The sequence below is a fragment of the Coregonus lavaretus genome (assembly GCF_964263955.1).
Source record: "Coregonus lavaretus genome assembly, chromosome: 37".
Taxonomy (NCBI): domain Eukaryota; kingdom Metazoa; phylum Chordata; class Actinopteri; order Salmoniformes; family Salmonidae; genus Coregonus; species Coregonus lavaretus.
The window spans coordinates 19,248,412-19,273,014 of NC_140024.1; the positions used below are offsets into that span (position 1 = coordinate 19,248,412).

The 24,603-nt window shown below is 42.4% G+C and overlaps 1 protein-coding gene across 1 annotated transcript in view; it reads left to right on the forward strand.

Annotated features, from left to right (window-relative positions):
• tub (TUB bipartite transcription factor) overlaps positions 1-24,603 on the forward strand; it is a gene marked incomplete at its 5' end in the record, with an annotated part of 106,633 nt that overhangs the window by 64,444 nt on the left and 17,586 nt on the right. Inside the window, 3 exons of the mRNA XM_084154686.1 lie at positions 10,974-11,025; positions 19,191-19,353; positions 22,790-22,927. Coding sequence (XP_084010812.1) covers positions 10,974-11,025; positions 19,191-19,353; positions 22,790-22,927 — 353 coding nt within the window. The remainder of the gene's footprint in view (positions 1-10,973; positions 11,026-19,190; positions 19,354-22,789; positions 22,928-24,603) is intronic.

Genomic DNA, 24,603 nt, shown 5'->3' on the forward strand with positions numbered 1-24,603 from the left:
CCCCTGAGGTGGGTGATTAGGAAGGGACTAAGCACACTCCCCTGAGAGGCCCCTGTGTTGAGGGTCAGCATGGCAGAGCTGTTGTTGCCTACCCTCACCACCTGGGGCCGGCCCATCAGGAAGTCCAGTTGCAGAGGGAGGGGTGCAGTCCCAGAGTCCCTAGCTTGGTCATGAGCTTGGAGGGGACTATGGTGTTGAAAGCTGATCTGTAGTCTATGAACATCATTCTTACATAGTTATTTCCCCTGTTGTTCAGGTGGCAGAGGGCAGTGTGAAGTGCAATTGAGATTGCGTCATCTGTGGATCTGTTGGGGCGGTATGCAAATTGGAGTGGGTCTAGGGTGTCTGGGCTGATGGTGTTGATGTTTGTCATGACCAGCCTTTCAAAGCACTTCATAATTACAGATGTGAGTGCTACAGGGCAATAGTAATTTAGGCAGGTTACCTTGGAGCTCTTAGGAACAGGGACAATGGTGGTCAGCTTGAAACATAGGTATTACAGACTGGGTCAGGGAGAGATTGGAAATGGCTGTGAAGACACTTGCCCAGCTGGTCTGTGCATGCTTTGAGAACGTGCCCTGGTATTCTGTGATTGTTACCTGTTTAAACGTTTCGCTCAGATTGGCCACGGAGAGCGAGATCACACAGTCATCCGGAAAAACAGGGGGTTTCATGCAAGGTACAGATTTATATTCCTCGATGCAAGCATAAAAGGCATTTACCTCATATGGGAGTTATGCATCGCTGGGCAACTCATGGCTGGGTTTTCCTTTGTAATCCGTTGTCGTCTGCGAGCATGTTTGATGTCTCGTCGGAGGTCGTAGTGGGTTTTCTTGTATGCGTCCATGTCCTGTTCCTTGTAAGTGGTAGGTCTAGCCTTTAGCCCAGCGCAGATATTGTCTGTAATCCATGGTTTTTGGTTTGGATACGTTCTTATAGTCACTGTGGGGATGACATGCTCTATGCACTTATTGATGAAGCCTGTGACTGTTGTGGTAAACTTCTCAATGCTATCAGATTGATTGCATTCATGCTTGCACCATGCAATCAGTTATCAGTTATTTTCCTTCTCTATGCTGCCTGTAGCATGATAAATTTTTCTGCGGGCAAATGATAGACTGTTGGTGGTCGGAGGAGTGGGTATTAATCCTGCTTTAGAATTCATTGAGGCCAGGCGGGCCAGCAGGTCAAACGAACTACTAAAATGAACGAGTCACTTGAAGAAACTAATCATGACTCTCGAGTCAAGTAAAAAGAGTAGTTCAAATAAAACAAATCATTCGCAAACTGCAAATCACTAGCCTCAAGATGAATGATTTTGACCACTAGAAAGTTTTGGTTCGCTCCCGCTCGCCACTATTTTGGTTCAGTGCAGTTAGAAAGCACTACTTGCACAACCGGTGTATAAAATGAAAAGGCACCTGCAAAATAAAATTGTTTATCTATTTTGTTGTGCTGTTACATTTGTATCGTTGTTTCATGTCCGATGGTGTTGGTCCAATGATGTTGTTACATATCATTTGAGCGGCGTGCAACATGAGCAAATTCATTGTATCATTTCACTTTGGGTGGGATTTTAAGGTAAGGGGGCGTGATGTTTGAGTCACAGGGTTGGCAGGGTTTCAGACCTGTCAATTCATTATTGGGGGTGGGATTTTCAGGGAAGGGGGTAGATTAGTAATCTAGTCATTAAAATACTTTTTCAATATAATTAATTGTGGCTAAACCTAAGAAAAATAGTTGTGTATTCCCGCTGTTAAGAAACAGTGTAGAATTGCAGGAAAATTGTTTTTAAAATGCCACACCCCTCCCTCCCAAGCTTTTGCACCCCCACTTTCAGACAAAGTCAGGCGCCCATGTCAATGTGTAGTTCATACATGAGTAGAATTAGTGTCTTACCTCAATTAGCCACAAAATCCTTAGTTTGAAAGCAACTGTTTTTCTATAACCTGTGCTGCGCCATTTCCAATACATGTTCCCCCATGTGGGTCAGCCCCCTAGAAATTCGAGTTTTATCCAATAAGCTTCACCCCCATTGCCATTTGAGTGACAGCTAGTAAGATGCAAATGCAGTAGAGCGAGAGAGAGAGCAATGCCGTGGAGCACATATCTGCACGTGTGACATAGTATGCCATTTTTGGGGACCACTTTTGGCTCGTGAGCAGTGGTGGCCGCTGATTTGGCTGAATATCCGGGTGCGGGGTGGTTGGAGTTGTCAACAAACAGCATGACAGAAATATGATGCCAAGTCTTTGAGAAGATATATAAAACGATCTGTGCATTTTAACCACAGCATAAATACACCTATTTAACTTTTGCATGACAAAAACCGAATGACCACTGCTGCAAATGCTGCCACTGTTTTGAACAGATTAGAATATACTATTTAGAATGAGCAGCCAGCTCACAAATGTACACCAAGGAGAACTAAACAAGCATGCAGATGCAATAAGTGAAAACACATTATCTAACTGGGGATAGCTAGCTAACATAATGTCACAAAGCATGAAGTGCTAGCCAGTTAACTTTCTTATTATTATTATAATACAACATTTTAACCCCTTTTTCTCCCCAATTTCATGATATCCAATTGCGATCCAGTCTCATCGCTGCAACTCCCCAACGGGCTAGGGAGATGTGACGGTTGAGTCATGCGTCCTCCAAACCGCGCTTCTTAACACCCGCCTGCACCAATGTGTTGGAGGAAACACCGTTCAACTGACAACCGAGGTCAGCCTGCAGGCGCCCGGCCCACCACAAGGAGTCGCTAGTGCAAAGTAAAGCCCCCCCGGCCAAAACCCTCCCCTAACCCGGACAATGCTGGGCCAATTATGCGCCGCCCTATGGGACTCCCGGTCACGGCCGGTTGTGACACAGCCTGGGATAGAACCCGGGTCTGTAGTGACGACTCTGTGATACACACTTAGACCGCTGCGCCACTCGGGAGTCCAGCCAGCTAACTTTCATTCGGAAATAACTTAATATTTCCAAATTAGTCCAATATTAGTATAGAAAGACTTTAGCTAGCTAGCTAGCTGCTTATCAAAGGTAATTTGACAAAAAAATCGACCAAGCTATTTCTTAATGTTTCTCAAAATTACTATAGCTGGCTAATTAATTTGATCATGCTCTGTGATACACCCAGTTTTTTGCTGTTTTAGTCCACACAACATGTCGCCCTGTCACCATCTACAGTAGAACCTGATGAACACCATGGGGGGGAAACAATTAAATTGGCCAGCCACCGTCATGCCTTTTTGTCCTCCCAGATCCGCGATGAGAAGGTTCTAGCTAGTGTATCCCTCTGTCCTTCGACTCTTGTTGGATGTAGATGTCTGGTTTATCAGGTCCCAGCCTCTAATGACTGTTATGACTATTCATTTACAAGTGAATTACACTTAGCTTTTTTCTTTAGCGCCATCTGTACCTGATAGAGCAGATCTAGTCTCACGTGTGGAAGTAAGCTGTCTGGCGCAAGAGACTCATTGACTAGAGGGAGACTAGAGCAGACCCAGAGGTTTTGACTGAGCGCACATTTGAGCGACCCCAGGACAGTCCATTTACTTTGTGCTGTTATAATTTATGCTATGAAATCCTGCGGTTTCATTGGGGGCAGTTCCCCCTCATAGCAAATAGCTGGCAAAACAATCCAAGCAATGTTCGCACGGCCTATGCTCCCAAGGAGCTGCTGGCAGTCACTGAGGGGCAGAGGAGTAAGTAACTGAACAACTTGTTTTGAACAATATGTTTTTGAAACAGGAAAATATACACATTTACTGCACTTTTATGAGCATTTAAAACATAATCCATGAATTATTTATATATATATATATATATATATATATATATATATATATATATATATATATATATATATATATATATATATATTTTTTTTTACTTTTGGGGGGGGGGGGCGTGCCGCCACTGCTCGTGAGCGCTACTTTCAGAACTACTGGCTAAAAGTATACAAGTGTACCTGAGAATCTCTTTAATTCAGAGCCATTCAGTGGCTAGCCACACTATAAACATAATTTTACCAGGTTCCTGTGAAGCAATTGTAATGACAATCCACCACAACATACCCGAGAGTTTCCTGATTAGCAAAGGGTAGTAGTCTGTGTTTAATTTCATTGTGTATTAAAAACACAGTTTGAGATCATTGTGAGTGGATTTCGCCAGTGGTTAGAAGGGGGAATTGGGCTTCCTTGTCTGAGGTTGCAACAGTAACCAAGGGGGGCGGGGCTTAGCGAAGGGTCAATTGTGGTCATTGGTGTGTGGTAGTATCTAATTGATGTTGCTTTGGTTTTGTATTTCAAGAATGATGAAAGCCTCACTGTATCTCTTAGTGCTTTATAATAACTGTAGTAGATATGACTGGTTATTCATGTGAAATGATTTTTGACCTGTCTTTATAGTGTATTTATTGACCGACTTTTTTAATAACATAACTGAAGTACACATCTAATTCCAATGTTGTGTAGGCTACTGTATAATTGGTGAGTCGTAAAGTTTAGCAGTCTTCTGCTCATATGAAAATCTATTTAGGGAATATATGTCACCGTTTTACTGTAATCCAATTACATGGGGATTTTCTCATGCAGAATCTGGTGTAATAGAATCTATAAAAAGCTCTGCTCATTTCCCCCCAAAGTGTATTTTCTCCACTACTACCACCTTGGGAAGCAGTAGCCTTTGCTTTGCTCTGTGTGACCCCTGCATGTCTCTCCCCATACATTGGTAATGCATTCTGCTGATTATAGGCATTCTCGTGTCACAATCTGCCCTGAATGGTTAATGTAAGTGTTATTTATCAGTTAGCTTCTTTCTGGGTGAAATAAAGACTTATGGCTGCTCTCAATGGCATTACTACTGCTGCTGTTGCTACTGCTGCTGCTGTTGCCTCCAAGAGAAGCCCGATTGCCATGGTTGCACTGCTTCCTCTGCTCCCATTGGCTCCTCGTTGCTATAAGTTACGGAGCTGGCTTGCCATGAATCTCATTGAGAGATTGCGTCAGGAGAGTTGGCCTCCTATGATGGAGCAATAAAGGTAGTGATAGATCTGTGTGTACGTACACGTACTAATGTTGCTGCTTCTAAGAATCAGGTAATGCACGCACGCACACACACAGACACACACACCAACATCAAACACACACACCTGAGTTTCCTGGATTTGGATTTGGCAGGGTCTAGGGTTCTTAAACCCACTTATTAGGGGCTTTTTTCATCTGCGAGGAAGAGCAACCATATAGATTGTTTCAATATGAGCCTACCAGGAACAGTAGTTCCAAATATCTGTTCTCATTTCAGTCAATCTAGGGAACTAATCCGTTCCTTTCATGAAATAAAATCTCCTCATAGAAAATAATAATTGAAAATGAAATGTAATTTCCTTTTGTATCCTTAGGCGTGCTCTTTTTGCGGTATAGTTTATTGTTAAGCGTTTTCATTGTTAAGTGCTCTATGACAAATTACTTTGTGAAGAGAACTCTTCAAAACATTTTTTAAAATATGTTTGCTATATTAAGATGTGATTCCGATGATAAGAGTGATATAGCAGTAGTCAGTGACATTAGTAGTGTAGATAATAAAGGTGATGTGGTAGGCCTAAGTGTTAAAGGTAACAGACAGGATGACATATTAGGTGACGCAGTGTCGTCTTTAATAACTGTCCTCAGGGACAAGATCCCTTAAACAGCACAGTACACTGACATGCTTAGGCTCAGGCACTACCACGGAGTCACTTTGCTTACATGTGGGAGGATGATCGGGGATGGGAGGGGAGCTGAGTGGGGAGAAGAGTGTAGTCCCGTGTAGCTCAGTTGGTAGAGCATGGCGTTTGCAACGCCAGGGTTGTGGGTTCGTTTCCCACGGTGGACCAGTATGAAAAACAAAAAATTTATGCACTCACTAACTGTAGGTCGCTCTGGATAAGAGTGTCTGCTAAATGACTAAAATGTCAATGTAAGAGTGGAAGGTGGAACAGGATGTTCCTCTCAACTTGGAGGCCTGGCCAGCCCGTCATGGATGGGTTCTCAGAGCATTAAGCAGTTCCTCCCATCAGATGGAGCCTGCCTGGTGTCTTCCATGAAACATTTATGTATGGGGCCTGGTGAGGCCGGGCGAGGCAAGGGGAGGTGAGTTGGGGACTCAGCTGCACCTCTGTGGCCTCTCATTAATCCCCTGTAAACCAGCCCTGAGCCAGCCCAGTCTATCAGACTCACTCTGGCTCCAGCAGGTCACAGCCAAACACACACAGCACTACACACAGCACTGCCAGGGAGGGACGCCAGGCTACTTATACTGTTCCTACTGTACACAGAAGCTAACAATTACATACAGTACCAGTCAAAAGTTTGGACACACCTACTCATTCAAGTGTTTTTCTTGATTTTTCACTATTTTCTACATTGTAGAATAATAGTGAAGACATCGAAACTATGAAATAACACATATGGAATCATGTAGTAACCAAAAAAGTGTTAAACAAATCAAAATATATTTTATATTTGAGATTCTTCAAAGTAGCCACCCTTTGCCTTGACGACAGCTTTGCACACTCTTGGCATTCTCTCAACCAGCTTCATGAGGAATGCTTTTCCAACAGTCTTGGAGGAGTTCCCACATGTCGGCTGCTTTTCCTTCACTCTGCGGTCCAACTCATCCCAAACCATCTCAATTGGGTTGAGGTCGGGTGATTGTGGAGGCCAGGTCATCTGATGCAGCACTCCATCACTCTCTTTCTTGGTAAAATAGCCCTTACACAGCCTGCATTGTCCTGACAGTGTCACCAGCAAAGCACCTTCACACCTCCTCCTCCATGCTTCACGCTGGGAACCGCACATGCGGTGATCATCCGTTCACATACTCTGCGTCTCACAAAGACACGGCGGTTGGAACCAAAAAACTCCAATTTGGACTCATCAGATCAAAGGACAGATTTCCACCGGTCTAATGTCCATTGCTCGTGTTTCTAGGCCCAAGCAAGTCTCTTCTTATTATTGGTGTCCTTTAGTAGTGGTTTCTTTGCAGCAATTCAACCATGAAGGCCTGATTCACACATTTTACATTTACGTCATTTAGCAGACGCTCTTATCCAGAGCGACTTACAGGAGCAATTAGGGTTAAGTGCCTTGCTCAAGGGCACATCGACAGATTTTTCACCTAGTCGGCTCGGGGATTAGAACCAGCGACCTTTCGGTTACTGGCACAACGCTCTTAACCACTAAGCTACCTGCCGCCCCACAGTCTCCTCTGAACAGTTGATGTTAAGATGTGTCTGTTACTTGAACTCTGTGAAGCATTTATTTGGGCTGCAATTTCTGAGGCTGGTAAATCTAATGAATTTATTCTCTGCAGCAGAGGTAACTCTGGGTCTTCCTTTCCTGTGGCGGTCCTCATGAGAGCCAGATCATCATAGCACTTGATGGTTTTTGCGACTGCACTTTCAAAGTTCTTGAAATGTTCTGTATTAACTGACCTTCATGTCTTAAAGTAGTGATGGGCTGTCATTTCTCTTTACATATTTGAGCTGTTCTTACCATAATATGGACTTGGTCTTTTACCAAATAGGGCTATCTTCTGTATAACCCCCCCCCCTTGTCACAACACAACGGATTGGTTCAAACGCATTAATTCCACAAATTAACTTTTAACAAGGCACACCTGTTAATTGAAATGCATTCCAGGTGACTACCTCATGAAGCTGGTTGAGAGAATGCCAAGAGTGTACAACGCTGTCATCAAGGCAAAGGGTGGCTACTTTGAAGACTCTAAAATATAGCATATATTGTAATTTGTTGGTTACTACATGATTACATATGTGTTATTTAATAGTTTTAATGTCTTCACTATTATTCTACAATGTAGAAAATAGTAAAAATAAAGAAAAACCCTTGACTGAGTAGGTGTGTCCAAACTTTTGACTGGTACTGTAAATACCTACTGTAAAAAAATGCCTAACACTTTAAAGTACACAAACTTTAAATGTGGGCCACGTACGGTATTGTGCATACTAAGAGACACATGTATACACATGCACGCATACGCAGATTTTCTATGGGATTAAGGTCTGGAGACTGGCTAGGCCACTCCAGGACCTTAATGTGATTCTTCTTGAGCCACTCCTTTGTTGCCTTGGCCATGTGTTTTGGGTCATTGTCATGCTGGAATACCCATCCACGACCCATTTTCAATGCCCTGGCTGAGGGAAGGAGGTTCTCACCCAAGATTTGACGGTACATGGCCCCGTCCATCGTCCCTTTGATGCAGTGAAGTTGTCCTGTCCCCTTAGCAGAAAAACACCCCCAAAGCATAATGTTTCCACCTCCATGTTTGACGGTGGGGATGGTGTTCTTGGGGTCATAGGCAGCATTCCTCCTCCTCCAAACACGGCGAGTTGAGTTGATGCCAAAGAGCTCCATTTTGGTCTCATCTGACCACAACACTTTCACCCAGTTCTCCTCTGAATCATTCAGATGTTCATTGGCAAACTTCAGACGGGCCTGTATATGTACTTTCTTTAGCAGGGGGACCTTGCGGGCACTGCAGGATTTCAGTCCTTCACGGCGTAGTGTGTTACCAATTGTTTTCTTGGTGACTATGGTCCCAGCTGCCTTGAAATCATTGACAAGATCCTCCTGTGTAGTTCTGGGCTGATTCCTCGCCGTTCTCATGATCATTGCAAATCCACGAGGTGAGATCTTGCATGGAGCCCCAGGCCGAGCGAGATTGACAGTGACTTTATGTTTCTTCCATTTGCGAATAATCACATCAACTGTTGTCACCTTCTCACCAAGCTGCTTGGCGATGGTCTTGTAGCCCATTCCAGCCTTGTGTAGGTCTACAATCTTGTCCCTGACATCCTTGGAGAGCTCTTTGGTCTTGGCCATGGTGGAGAGTTTGGAATCTGATTGATTGATTGATTGCTTCTGTGGACAGGTCTTTTATACAGGTAACAAGCTGAGATTTGGAGCACTCCCTTTAAGAGTGTGCTCCTAATCTCAGCTCGTTACCTGTATAAAAGACACCTGGGAGCCAGAAATCTTTCTGATTGAGAGGGGGTCAAATACCTATTTCCCTCATTATAATGCAAATCATTTTATAAAAATGTTTACATGCGTTTCAAATAAACCTACCATTAAAATTATAGACTGATCATTTCTTTGTCAGTGGGCAAACGTACAAAATCAGCAGGGGATCAAATACTTTTTTCCCTCACTGTACACAGGCTTTTTGAATATAGTGCAAGTGCTTGCACAACAATCATACATCACCAATTTCTATGAAAATGTTTGATATTTAAACCGAGGAAAAAACAGCATAAATTGCATGAAGGACTTGGCAACAGAAATTGTGGAATTGGCATGATTTCAGAGAAATGCCATTGAAAACCTGTACTATATTGAGTGTATTAGACAAGAGTGTATCAGGGAAAAAGATGTCCCTGTTTTACTATGTAAAACGTAATGTAAGGCATTTTAACTAATTGTTTTTCTTTACGACGACAACCCTCATTGATTATTCATGTGATGCTGGCAGACAGCACAACATTATAACTATATTCTGTGGAGGGAACATGAAAATAGAATATCTGCTAAGACATCCCTCTGCACTGCAGGTAAAACACATAAAACACTCACCTGGAACTTCACCAGCGCTGTGTTCCCAATAGGGATAGCATTAATGCATAAATGTTGGGGGGGTCAATGGGTTCTATTCAGACTACGTTGTTATTGACATCAATGGTGGCGGGCGGGGGTGGGTGGGGGCGACAAGGGTGGAGGGGTCTAATGCACATTCTAGCTTACCACTGATGCATATCAATTAGCATGTCTTCTCTACCGTAATGCGATAGGTAGTTGACCCTCATTGTAACAGCTCTGTTTAAGTCATTATCTGCCTGTCTAAAACACATTCACACACTTGATTGCTGACTGTCGCTAGTGAGTGGTTTTCTGTGTGTGTTTCAGAAAGGGAGATGTACTGTGTATGTGGCACACACACACACACACACACACACACACACACACACACACACACACACACACACACACACACACACACATAATATTGACCCCCCCCCCCCCGGTTCTGCTCCATCTACCCCCCCAGCTGAAACACTGTTCCCCTTCCCCTGACCTTCAGTCTCTTATTGTCTTTAATTAAGAACCCTTTAGTTTAAATGGTCTGGGCAATCAGGGAGTGTGTCATGACTGATTTAGAGGTTGCATGTGTTTCGGGGTGGGAGGGATGGGAAAGATGGCGACTGGCTGAGACAGAGCGTTCCTTACAATTGCCTTTATAGTCCTATCACACAGGATAAAGACATTTGATCAACGTCCAATTGTGATTATGATTAGAATTGTCCCTAGCACTTCATATCCATGCTGTTTTTACTGATCTCTGTATGATGTCATTCTACAGATTTTGTAATTTAATCGTAAAAGTTATGTGTCTCTCCCTAGAGAACATATCGGAGGCAACATGACATGTCACTCCCAATAACTATTTTCTCTCCTCCAGTGACAGACACTGCATTTTCAAGGGATCACCTGCTGTTTTCTGCATCACAGGAAAGCTGCATGAGAGAGATTAATGTATCACCATTTCTCATTATTTCCAAGTGGTTGGTTCTCGCAGTGTATCAAACAAGAGGAAACTAATGTTTTTCCTATCTGGAGTGTATGGGTCTGTTCTGTAGAAAGTCAAAAAAATTGAAAGTGCTTTTGTTTTAACCATCTCTCTCTCTTTGTCTCTCTCTCTCTTTGTTTCTCTCTGTCTCTGATTCTCTCTTTGTTTCTCTCTCTCTCTTTGTTTCTCTCTCTCATTGTTTCTCTCTCTCTCTCTCTCTCTCTCTCTCTCTCTCTCTCTCTCTCTCTCTCTCTCTCTCTCTCTCTCTCTCTCTCTCTCTCTCTCTCTCTCTCTCTCTCTCTCTCTCTCTCTCTCTCTCTCTCTCTCTCTCTCTGCAGTACCTTGGACGATGAGGGCAGCAACCTCCGCCAACAGAAGCTAGACAGACAGGTAGGTCTCCCATGTCCCTGTACTGTACCAGAGCAGCTCAGCCACTTCCTGATATGAACCTCCTCTGTTGTTCCTTGGCTGGTAGAGGAGACTGTACTGGAACTAGAAAGTTCACACACCTGGTTGTCCTGGTAGAAAATAATTCAATCTCTGATTATTAGGCAGGGATGAAAGCCAGCATAAATTGCACCCATCAACCACTCACCCACCCTGAAGACAGCTAAAGCTAATCTGGCTAATTTTTTTTAGGAGATGCCATCAGTGTTATACTTAAGCAATAAGGCCCGAGGTGGTGTGATATATGGCCAATATACCACGACACAACGCAGAGTCATTAGCCGTGGTATATTGGCCAAATACCACAAACCCCTGAGGTGCCTTAATGAAATTATAAACTGGTTACCAACGTAATTAGAACAATAAAAAGTAAATTTTTGTCATACCTGTGGTATACGGTCTCGTATACCACGGCTTTCAGCCAATCAGCATTCAGGGCTCAAACCACCCAGTTTATAATGTGTGATAATGAGCTATCAGAAGTGTATTATGCCGATCAGCCTTTTGTGTCACTTCTGTGCTGTTTTGCTGTCCATGCTACATGATAAAGATGTTTAGCAAAGTGTTATCTCAGACATGACCAGCGTAGAAAATGGCGTCGACAGCGGTGACACTCTCAAGAAACTCATCAATTACCATCTTTTCATCGGCCCTGTGTAATTCCATCAAGAAACTGGGTTACATCAGCAACCTCTCCCTACATGTTACATTTATTGCATTTCCTGAAATGTTGGAACAAATTGCAGGAGATTCTTTTCCAAATGATGATCTGAGGCTAATCACAGTGGATTAAAGGGATAGACAGAGGATTAGGGTTTACGGTACTACATTAACATAAACCAAATCAGCAGAGAGACTTTCAAGCATTTCAGATAACACTACACCACACTGCTTGGATTTAGCACAACTCATTCTGCAATACTTTCAGAGGATTCAAAGTCAGGAAATGGTTGGAGATGCTAATTGTAAAGTTAAGTGATCTGATAAACATGGGAGTAGTTTCAATGAACATCGCAAAACTTTCTCACCTATATGATGTGCAAGTGATGTCATCTCATTCTTCCGGGTCCTATTCCCTAATCTTTTGAATGGGTTTGATGATTATGTCATCAAATATGTGAAAACACAGATATACAGTGACAATTACAATTTTGTTGTTGTTTTGGCTCTGTACTCCAGCACTTTGGATTTGAAATGATACAATGACTGAGGTTAAACTGCAGACTGTCAGCTTTAATTTGAGGGTATTTTCATCCATATCGGGTGAACCGTTTAGAAGTTACAACACTTTTTGTACATTATTGGGACAAATTCACTTATGTGTGTATTAAAGTAGTAAAAAGTTAAGTATTTGGTCCCATTTTCATAGCACACAATGACTACGTCAAGTTTGTTGGATGCAGTTGCTGTTTGTTTTTGGTTGTGTTTCAGATTATTTTGTGCCCAATAGAAATGAATGGTAAATAATGTATTGTGTCATTTTGGAGTCACTTTTATTGTAAATAAGAATAGAATATGTTTCTAAACACTTCTCCATGAATGTGGATGCTACCATGATTATGGATAATCCTGAATGAATCGTGAATAATGAATGATGAGTGAGAAAGTTACAGACGTCTGTAACTTTCTCATTCTTCATTATTCACGATTCATTCAGGACTAACCGTAATCATGGTAGCATACGCATTCATGTATATGGGACCAAATACCACATTTTGGACTACTTTAATACACGTATACAGTACCAGTCAAAAGTTTGGACACACCTACTCATTCCAGGGTTTTTCTTTATTTTTACTATTTTCTACATTGTAGAATTGACTGACCTTCATGTCTTAAAGTAATGATGGACTGTCATTTCTCTTTGCTTATTTGAGCTGTTCTTGCCATAGTATGGACTTGGTCTTTTACCAAATAGGGCTATCTTCTGTATACCAACCCTACCTTGTCACAACACAACTGATTGGCTCAAACGCATTAAGAAGGAAAGAAATTTCACAAATTAACTTTTAACAAGGCACACCTGTTAATTGAAATACATTTCCAGGTGACTACCTCATGAAGCTGGTTGAGAGAATGCCAAGAGTGTGCAAAGCTGTCATCAAGGCAAAGGGTGGCAACACTTTTTTGGTTACTACATGATTCCATATGTGTTATTTCATAGTTTTAATGTCTTCGCTATTATTCTACAATGTAGAAAATAGTAAAAATAAAGAAAATGAATGAGTAGGTGTGGCCAAACTTTTGACTGGTACTGTAAGTCAATTTGTCCCAATACTTTTGGTCCCCTAAAATGGGGGGACAATGTACAAAAAGTGATGTAATTTCTAAACAGTTCATCCGATATGGCTGCAAATACCCTCAAATTAAAGATGACAGTCTGCACTTTAACCTCATAGTCAATGTATCATTTTAAATCCAAAGTGCTGGAGTACAGAGCCAAAACAACAACAGAATTGTCACTGTCCCAATACTTTTGGAGCTCACTGTATATACAATTATATTTGTGTTTGTGGATTAATTTACGTCTGCCAGATGCCTTTATGAATTTTATTGCGCTGAAGACCATTACACTACGTTTTTCTACCCATTGAACACCATTCAAAAAGTTCAAAAACGGCTTCCTGGAATTCTACGCATCACTTTCATGCCGTATTGTGCTTAGGGCTGGCACAATTACTGTAAAACTGTGCAACCGACGGTTGTGGATGAAGACCATCATGAAAATAAAATAACCGTCCAAACCGTAAAAAAAATAAAAAAAATATTTTTGGGGGTGGAATGAACAGCTGACTGAAGACGCGACGGCTGGGCATTTGTAGCTTTGTAAGAACCATCTTGATCTCACGAGCTTACATTCTGTTTCACTACACGGAAACAGAATGTGAGCTTGCGAGATCAGGATGGTTCGTAAGAGGCTAACAAGCAAACAAGTCTTTGGTTGCCTAGGCAACACCCCTTCTGCAATACAGCAGCAGCACACATAGAAATAGAATGAATAGAACGGGCTTGGAACCTCTAACCCTCGTAAACTCATGGGTATACTCGCAATTCAAACTGTTACGGTGACCGTGGTCATTTGGCTGGCCAATTACTGTCATCCAAAATTCATGACCGTCACAGCCCTCATTGTGCTTCTGTTTTATCTGAGTATATTTGTCTGATTCTGTTGGACATGGACAGAAGTGTCTGGTCATGAGCCTGTGAAGTACATTAGCAGGTTGATGTGTTCAGATCAGATGAGTGTGTAAAGAGGACTGTCTGACTGTCTGTGTGTAAACCTGCTGTTTGGACAGTGACTGTTGTGTTGGAGTCAGAGTGAGGGCAGAGCAGCGCGGTAGTGGCCTGCTGGTATTCGCTCAGGGAGTTCCTGTTGGGTTCACACAGTGTGATGTTAGTGACAGAGGACTTATAGTCTGGACTTATAGTCTGGACTAGGGGTCTGTTGTGCTGCAGACTGTTCTGTTTGTCGGTGTATCTCTCTGTAGATTCTCTGCAGAATTGACCAGGTCCCTCTTGCAAAACCATTTCTCATGTTACAGTAATGGGACATACTGGTCAAATTGATTTTGGTTGCACTGGTTTGAACCTTCAGTTTGAGGGTTTTGGTTATGTGGTTGTCGTTACTGTGAGTCTATTATCCATGAAACTCCCATGGCTTGGTCACTCAATAGCTGAGGACAGAATGACCATTATTGCTCAGCTGCTTTGCATATGAAGACAGAAGGATCTGAGGCTAAGAGGGAATTTCCACATAACGCAATAATTTGGATATCCACTCTAGCTTCTCCCTCTTGTGGGTGCTAGCAAGCAGGCTAGGTAGTGCTAGGTATCAACAGCCAATCCAGTAGGGGCTGGAAGCTATAGTGAGCTTTGATTGGTCCATAGCGTCGCGATATCGCAGAGTATTTGCATAAAGTTCAGCTTTCCCCAACTCTGGTCCCGCCCTGTTCACGCTCCCTCGCCCATGCTCGCATCGCCCAACGTTCCCCCCGTCCACTTCACCTCCCTCCATTGAAAATGAATGGGGCTCCGTTGTTTCATCGCCCCCAATGTGTTATGTGGAAATGCATTGTAAGGTTGTTCAGCATGACATGTACAGGATGATCTCCATCATGTGTTCTTGCTATAGTAATTAAGGAGCCTGGGATTGCATCAATTTGACAAACACTGCAGACTGAAGGAAAGCTCAAACCAACCGTCCATCTGTTGTAACATACCACTTTTGCATTGTATTCTCAGAGTAGATATGTTTTAAAGGAATTGTTTGTTAAAGAACATAATATTAAATGTACTGCTTTTCCACAAAAGACTGAGAACATAAAAAAAAATAGTATAGATATTCTGTGCAAAAGAAAGATAGACCCTTTCTCTGTTTACTGTAGCAAGTTGCATAACCAGTCCTGATGCTGTAACGATTTTGTTTTAGGTCCACAAGTTGGCACATGCGATGATGTTGGTTATTCACCTCACATGCTAATCAAATTGTGAATTTCTTGGTAACCTCCTGGCTGTACATGTACTGTCAGGCATTGTGCATGAGAGAAGGACAACATATTATTGGCGGAGAGAGAGGAGGGAGAGTAGGAAGAGGATAACTTATTGGTTGGTTATTTCACTGTACACTGACTGGTGATGTTTTGGACAGCCATGGAGCTGACATGTGCTCCTCCATGGTTCTTCCTGGTTAACTTAGTTCATGCCACCTCCTCCTCCTCCACACTCACTGCTAGAGTGTGCTGAGACGTTGTGTTCTGGTCATGGCTGAGAGATGGGCTAAATGACACAATCCCAATTCTCCACCCTTTTCCCAAAGTGTGCACTTGCACACTTCCTGGCATGGAAACTCCCTCTAGCCAACGATAACACCAATCAAATGCTTTTAGATTCATGACAGAAGGTGTGCAAGTGCCCACTTAGTGAAAAGGGTGGAGAACTGGGACACAGCCATGGGTTAAGATTAAGGGCACTCTGTACTGGTACAGCTGACAACAGTACAGCAGAGTACAGTCTAGTGGTGTTCCTGCTTCATCAGGGATTCCCTCAATATTTGATGAGCTTCCAGCCTTGGGATCTCCCTCTGTTTGTAAACTTGCATAATCTCAGATGACTGCTGACTGCAGCAGGATGGAAGGGATCCTCAAGCTGTAGTAATACTTAATGTAGATTTCCACATTGCCAGAGAGGGGGATAGAGCTGAGGAGAAACGGATTGGGGCAGTGGTCCTGAAACATTAATTACAGAAGCAGAAGGCTCTGAGGAGGTGTTTCTGAGACTGTGCTATGCAGAGGTTAGAAGAAACTCTTCTTGCTCTAGCTTTCGCTGTTTTTGAACTCTGAGGGGGTGGAGCTCTAACACTCTGTGCCCTCAGGAGAGCTGGCTTTTACAGGAAGTTTAAAAGTTTGTGACTGCTCAAAACTAGGATTATGATGTCAATTGAATTGGCTTGTGGGAAAAGGAAAGTCATTATTTAGTGTGAAAGTAGGATAATGAATCTGTGCAATGACACAGATTCTACTGAGCTACCGGATAAGGATAAAGGATTTGTGTGAGAAAAGAAGTGTTATATTAATTTTTGGTTTCTGTGTGTCAGTGTGTGAATCATATTAGAGAGTTCATATACTTCTGCAGCTGAAGGTTCAGGCATATCTTTGGTCAGCCGTGTGATTAAAGGCCTTCCCACACTGGACGTAGGAGTCAGTCTTTTACCATTATTACATGTCACACTGTGCGATGTTACCACCAGTGGTGTAAGTACGTAAGTAAAAATACTTTAAAGTACTACTTAAGTCGTCTTTTTTTAGGTATCTGTACTTTAGTGTTTATTTTTGACAACTTTTACTCCAGTACATTCCTAAAGAAAATAATGTACTTTTTACTCCATACATTTTTCCTGACACCCAAAAGTCCTCGTTATATTTTGAATGCTTAGCAGGACAGGAAAATGGTCCCACTCACGCACTTATCAAGAGAACATCCCTGGTCATCCCTACGTCCTCTGATCAGGTGGACTCACTAAACACAAATACTTTGTTTGTAAATTATGTCTGAGTGTTGGAGTGTGCCCCTGGCTATCCGTAAATTCAAAATACAAGAAAAACATGCCTTCTGGTTTGCTTAATATAAGGAATTTGAAATGATTTATACTTTTACTTCTGATACTTAAGTATATTTTAGCAATTACATTTACATTTAATACTTAAGTATATTTATAACCAAATACTTTTAGACTTTTACTCAAGTAGTATTTTACTGGGTGACTTTCCCTTTTACTTTAGTCATTTTCTATTAAGGTATCTTTACTTTTACTCAAGTATGACAATTGGGTACTTTTTCCACCAGTGATATCCACCTGGCCAGATTGTACGATTTACTTCAGTTTTGTTGTCACATTCTGTGACAGGCTTGCAATGCTATATCAGCCGATGTAGGCTAGGTCAACTGCAGTGGTGTATTGGATCTGCGCATGTTTAAGCACCAGCAGCGCAAGCGAATGCACGAGTGAAATTCATTCGGAAAAACTGAAATTATGCATCTTCTAAATAGTTTTCACCTACAAACGTTATATTTCCAAACTCAGAATCAAATAGGCTTCCCAAAAATAACATGATCACTGTGGTACAACGTATATTTTTTGATTGCCGATTTTGTGCGTTTATCAAAATCCCATCAAGTAGCATGATTTCAGATGTGTCATGTAAACAAGATTATTAGGGAAATAACTTTTCTTGCAAAGCATGTAAACGTTTAAATCGAACTGTTATATTAATCTGAGTATTCGCAATAATCATGTTATTGTGTGCATACTCAGTGCCGGCCGTGTTCCTATTGGTCAGTCACCAGGATTGGCTCGTAACACCAGCTACACTACACGATAAAGGCTCAACATGTTTGACACGGTCAGAACTTTGTCGGCGTCTACGACTGCACGTAGCGGTACTTATTTGGCAGACCTAGACACTGTCACACTGAACGAGCCAAGACGTCCGACAATCGTTTACGACCTAAGAATTTGCCCACAACGTGCCATTTTTGTCTGGGACAGCAAGATTGTGGCATAACGGCTAAAATCGTACATTCTGTGCGGGCCTTAAGACAGGGCTGTCAACAAGTCTGGTTCCTCTTCAGGAAATTAAAAAGAAAATGAAGGCAATCACTCACGTACAGGTGAATGAATTGAGGAACACACAGTCAGGCAAAGGTCAAACTCATGTCCCAATGATCTTGTCCTTGATAGGGTGTTCTGTAGCTCATCATATGAAGACAAGCAGAAATGTAATTTATTTTGGACTGTGGTGTGATTGCAGGCTGGGCAGGTGCACATGTTTTTCTAGTAATCAATCTTTAATCTAGCTCAGGTGATTGGAGGGCCAGAGCTCACAGACACATTTGTTTTCTGAAGGACACAGTCTTGTCTTGTTATAGTGAGTGTGCACTGCACATGAAAGACAGCGTAGTGTGTGTGTGTGTGTGTGTGTGTTTGTGTGTGTGTGTGTGTGTGTGTGTGTGTGTGTGTGTGTGTGTGTGTGTGTGTGTGTGTGTGTGTGTGTGTGTGTGTGTGTGGGTGAGTTTAACTATACTTGTGGGGACCAGAAGTCCCCACAAGAATAGTAAATAAACAAAAATTTGACTATCTGGGGACATTTTGTTAGTCCCCACAAGGTCAAATGCTATTTCTAGGGGGTTTAGGATTAAGGTTAGAACTAGTGTTAGGGTTAGGAGCTAGGGTTAGTTTTAGGGTTATGGTTAAGGTTAGGTTTTGGGGTTAAGGTCAGTGTAAGAGTTAGGGAAAATAGGATTTTGAATGGGACTTAATTTTGTCCCCACAAGTGTAGGTGTAAAATAGTGTGTGTGTGTGAAGGTGGAACGTTAGTGTTAGAAAATATCTATCCATGTTCATGTATTATATATGAGACAATATCTGAAGATATTTGAGTGTGTGTATGCATGTGTCAATAATACAAGAATAATTTAACCCCATTGAAGAATCTGTGTATGTCTCTGTGTATGTGTGTGTGTGTCTCTGTGTGTGTGTGTCTCTGTGTGTGTGTGTGTGTGTGTGTGTGTGTGTGTGTGTGTGTGTGTGTGTGTGTGTGTGTGTGTTTCAGCGAGCTCTCCTAGAGCAGAAGCAGAAGAAGAAGAGGCAGGAGCCTCTGATGGTGCAGTCCAATGTGGACGGGCGGTCTCGCGCCCGCAGGACCAAGCAGTGTGAGGAGCAGGCTCCCCTGGTAGAGTCTTACCTCAGCAGTAACAGGAGCACCATCTACCACGGTAAGAGAGCCAGCCAGGACCCTTTCACCACCAGGACCCTATTACCAGGGCTGTGTCTCAAATGGCACCCTATTCCCTATATAGTGCACTACTTTTGGCTAGGCTCTGTATACTACTACTATATAGGCTCTGTCCAAAAATAGTGCTCTATATAGGGAATAGGGTGCCATTTTGGAAACAGCCCAGGACCCTATCAACAGCTGTTTACCATAAGAACCTACTTCCTCTCATCTCTGATGAAGCTGCTCCAGTGGCGCCGGGCAATTACAGAGATGTCCAGTAACGCTCCGGCATGGGGCCCTTTCATAGGCAATGCGACTATTCACAGCCATGACAGGGTGGTGTTGAGCCAGGTTACTCTCATAGAGGGCTTGTGAAGGATGGCTGATTGAAATACTGTATACTGCTCACTGTTTGATCAAGTTCATCTATTGATTCTTTGCTCCTGGACCAAAGGACAACTTTTCTACTGTAGTGATGTTTTTAGTGTTACTTTGTGCTCTGCATATGTTAATATTGAGATATCTATCAATGCCATGTCAAGGTCGGCAAAATACAAATGTAATACTTTATTAATGAAATACCTTTGTGTTTTTGTGTGAGAGAGAGAGACTCCAGGATTAACCAGTTCATGCCTTTCAACTATAAAACTCTAGTGGTCAGAGCTCTGCAGTAGTCCTTCCAGATAGCACAGAGAGCAGAGATGGTGTTCGTGCTGTGGCGATTGGGCTACTTATCTCCACAGAGGGACTTTAGCTGCAGTCTTAATCCCCAGCTCAGAGTGACTGAGTCTGGGCTCCAGGCCATGCATCCACACAGCACAGCTGGCTGCTGGAGAGGAACGCAATGCCCAACACAACATAAATCAGGCAATGGGTACAAAAAAAGAACTGAAAAAACAAATATACCACTAACCATTATTAGGGCAACAATTAAGAAGTTTAAAACCATTGGAACCGTGGTAAACTTGCCTGGTAGAGGAAATTTGTAGCTTGTCCCCACGCACAGTGAGGAAGATGGTTCAGAAGGCAAAGAAAAGTCGAAGGGTCACAGTTGGAGAATTACAGAACTTGGTCGCATATTGGGGTCTCCAAATCTACAATTAGATGCCACCTCCATGCCGATAGGCCATTTGGAAGGGTTGCCATAAAAAAGCCTTTATTGAGAGCAACCAACAAATGCAAATGCCTGAAGTTTGCTTAACGGCATTGCCACTTGGATTGGAACCAGGTGCTATGGTCAGATGAGATGAAGATAGAGCTCTTTGGCCACACACACTAGAGGTGGGTTTGGCCTCGAAAGAAGGATACATATGCAGAAAATAACCTCATACTTATTGTAAAATATGGTGGGGGATATTTGATGTTATGGGGCTGTGACTTGAACCCCATTAAAAACCTGTGGTTTGAATTGAAGAGGGCAGTCCATAAGCACAGACCAAAGGATATCAAGGATCTGAAAACATTCTGTATGGAGGAATGGTCTAAGATCCCTCCCAATGTGTTCTCCAATCTCATAAAACATGAAAGAAAAAAAGCTCAGTATCATTATCCTCGCAAGGTATTGAAAACAGGTGGTGGCAATAATTTTGACACCTATCTTTTTTTGATTTTTAAAATAAAATAATTTAAAAAATAATACTTTTGCATTCAATATAGCTCAGTAATTGTATTATTTATTTTATACAGTCTTTTTTGCTCATCTTTATCAAGGGAGCCAATAATGTTGGCGGTGACTGTATCTGAAAGCTTCAGAAATAGCTCAGTGCATGTGAGTGGAGTGACGTCAATACAAAGTATATTTTTCATCTTCCTTCAGTGTGTGTACATCCTAATGAAAATATTCCCTTCTGACACTAGTCAAACAGCCCCTGCTATGCATAGAAGACACGGAGGCTTTGTGGCTTTGAACTTCTCCGAATATTCCCCGTTGCAATCTCAGCCCCATCCTTCCAAAGATGTAAAAAATGATGCCTTTGAGCTCATTCAGTAACACAGCAGCAAACATATGGAGAGAGTCCCTTGATTCATACCTTATGCTTAACAACACACAGATGGCTCTACACTGTTAGTGAAGGAAGCATACGCACTGTTTGGTCTTGATAAAAATAGAATCCCTCGCTCACTCTCCTGTCCTTATTTTTCACCGTCTTTAGATGAACCCCTGTCTTTTCTCTCTTTAGAACTCACGATATCTTGGCTCTATTTTAAGAATCAATTCAGCACTCACTAAGAGGGAATATGTGTTCTCTGTACCTTACATATTTCCGGCTGATTAACCTTAAACCTGTATACATTTCCACATCTACAGTATATCCTTCAGATAATATCTCATTGATATGTATTCTCAGTTTAAATGTATTATCCGTGAAAGGTTAAGTTCAGTGTTAAGTGGAAATGCTGTTTCATACAGTCCTATTCCAGCTTTTATTTATGTAGCCTATCTGGTTTCATTGAAAAATCAAATGGCACTTATCCTGTGGTACTTTCTGGAATTTTCAAAGAAGTACTGTAGTATGTAATTTCAAAGTATACCAGGTAAATAGCATGTCTCTTCTGCTATAAATACAATTAGTATCCAGTAGATAAATCATAAAGCAGAAAAACCTAGAAAATATTTGTATATTATTGACTGCCCCAAATATAGAGTGACATTGTTAACAGAATAAGGTGGACTAAAACAGATGAATTTAACCTAGTTCAGAAACTGACTTCAGGCTCCTGGTTATCTAAAACGGAGTGTGTAGACCTAACGGTTGTTAATGTTTCCATATATGCTAACAGTACCTTTTAGGTCATGAATACAGGTCTCTCCATCCCTCTCTGCTCTGAGCTTTTGATGCATTTACTCTATTATTCCCCTTGAAGCTGTTTGGAATAATTGCAAGAAAAATGGGTTCCCACGATGAGACTGTGAATGTCTCCGTGGGGATGGATCTGGGCTCCGGATTTTTACGAGAAAAGAGACCACTGGATATTCACTGACACTCTGCAAAACAGAGGAGGCTGTAGGGGAACTACTAAGGCAACCAAGCAGTTGAAAGGATTAAGATAAACATGTTAATTTCAAGGGACTGTAGCTACAGTATGCATTTGTTATCATCTAATCCTGGAACATGTTGTTGTTGGGAGGAGTGTCCACTGTGCATTTGCAATTTTCACAGAGCTAGCACATTCATGACCTATTTGACATGAGGCGATAAACAGTGTTCTCTCCCAGGCAAGAAAAATGCCTCTGCTGTGTGTCTGCTTTCTATAACCTTGCATAGTGTCCTCTGCTAACTCTGTCTTGTCCTGTTCTTTCTATTTCACTATAGGCTAACCTTAACTGACAATACCCTTCTGTTTAGTCTCTTACCTCATTTCTATCATTATCATTTTCCCCCACCTGCCTGCTAACTCCCTCTGTCCGCTGGCTCCTGCTGTGCCGTGCGTAGTGCAAGAAGCTGGACATGAGGAGGTGAAGGGGGTAGCGGATGCCCAGGCTCCTCGCTCAGCCAAAAAGGGCAAGGCATCGACCAGCTCCACCCCGCAGACAGGCAGCGGCAAGAAGGAGAGGAAGGGGAAGCACAAAGGTCAGGCTTGCTGCTGCTGCCTCCAGACAGACAGACAGACAGACAGACAGGTTACAGCAGCATGCATGGTCCTCTCTCTCTGTCTGTTGGCCGACTGTACAGCGTGTCTCCATCTGGCTCAGCTCTGTCTCCTACCATGATGGAAATGAAACGATCCAATTCAAATCCTCAGGTTTTCAATTACTAGGAAGTTTCATCTCTTGTGCCAGAATGAAGTGCACCATGTGAGAGTGTTGTGCAGAGCAATAGATACCACTTTGGTATCCTGTAGAGTAAAACAGATTGCATGTGAAATGAGTTGCATGGCCACCAGACTACATATTTGTCTCCTAATCGATCTCCTTTGATAGCTGTATTGTATTGCTGTATTGTCTTAATGAGTTGAGGTCTAAAAAGTCAATGTTAAGATGCCTCTTCCCCATGCTCCATCAGTTACCTGGCTGTATGCTTCTCACTCATTCTCATTCCCATCCTTTCAAACCTCAAGCTGGATTGGACTCGGTTCTGTTCATGTTTCCGTGCCACGTCTCTGGTGGCACATAGTGGCATTCTAAAGCTAATCAAGCTGCCCTTACAGAGAAGCGAAGCGTGCACTCTGGTGCTAAGTCTGTTCAAAATCTAATCTGAGTAATGATGTTAGAGGAGTCGGTCCTGTCTGCCTGCCAAGTAAACACCTCAGTGGCTGCTGTAACACTCCTTGGGCTTGATACAGAGTTCATACGTAAGCAGCATGAATTGAAATGGAAGTGCGTAATTGTGCTCCCTTTCTCACTTTGATGTCTCTCTCAGCCTCTGTTTCAATAATCAAAGTCCCGGTATATAGCTAGTGGCTGTCTGAAATGCTTGCTTACGAATCCTTCCCAACGATGCAGATTTTTAAAAAAAATAGTCACACGAGGAATAAAATACACAAGAATGGAGCTATATACAGGGAGTACCAGATCCATGTGCAGGGTTACAAGGTATTTGAGGTAGATATGTACCTGAAGGCAGGATACTGCTGCTACTGTTTATTATCTATCCTGTTGCCTAGTCCCTTTATCCCTACCTATATGTACATCTACCTCAATTACCTCGTACCCTTCCAAATCGACTCGGTACTGGTACCGCATGTATATAGTCAAGTTATCGTTGCTCATTGTGTATTTATTCCTCAAGTCATTATTTTTCTATTATTTCTCGTTTTTTTCTCTCTGCATTGTTGGGAAGGGCCCGTAAGTCAGAGTGTTAACCTGTTTTTCAAAGTTTTACTCACATCGGCTACGGAGAGCGAGCTCACACAGTCATCTGGAACGACAGGGATTTTCACGCAAGTGTTGTATTCCTCGAAGTGTGCATAAAAGGCATTTCGCTGGTTTGGGAGTTCTGCATCACTGGGCATCTCACTGGGTTTCCCTTTGTAAGCCCTGCCACATACAACAAGCATCGGAGCCGGTGTAATAGGATTCCACCTTCTTCCTATATTGTCCTTTTGCATGTTTGATGTCTCGTTGGAGGTCGTAGCGGGCTTTCTTGTATGCGTCCATGTCCGTGTCCAGTTCCTTGGAAGCGGTAACTCTAGCCTTTAGCCTAGTATGGATATTGCCTGTAATCCATGGTTTTTGGTTTTGATATGTTCGTATAGTCACTGTGGGGACGACGTCGTCTATGCACTTATTGATGAAGCCTGTGACCGA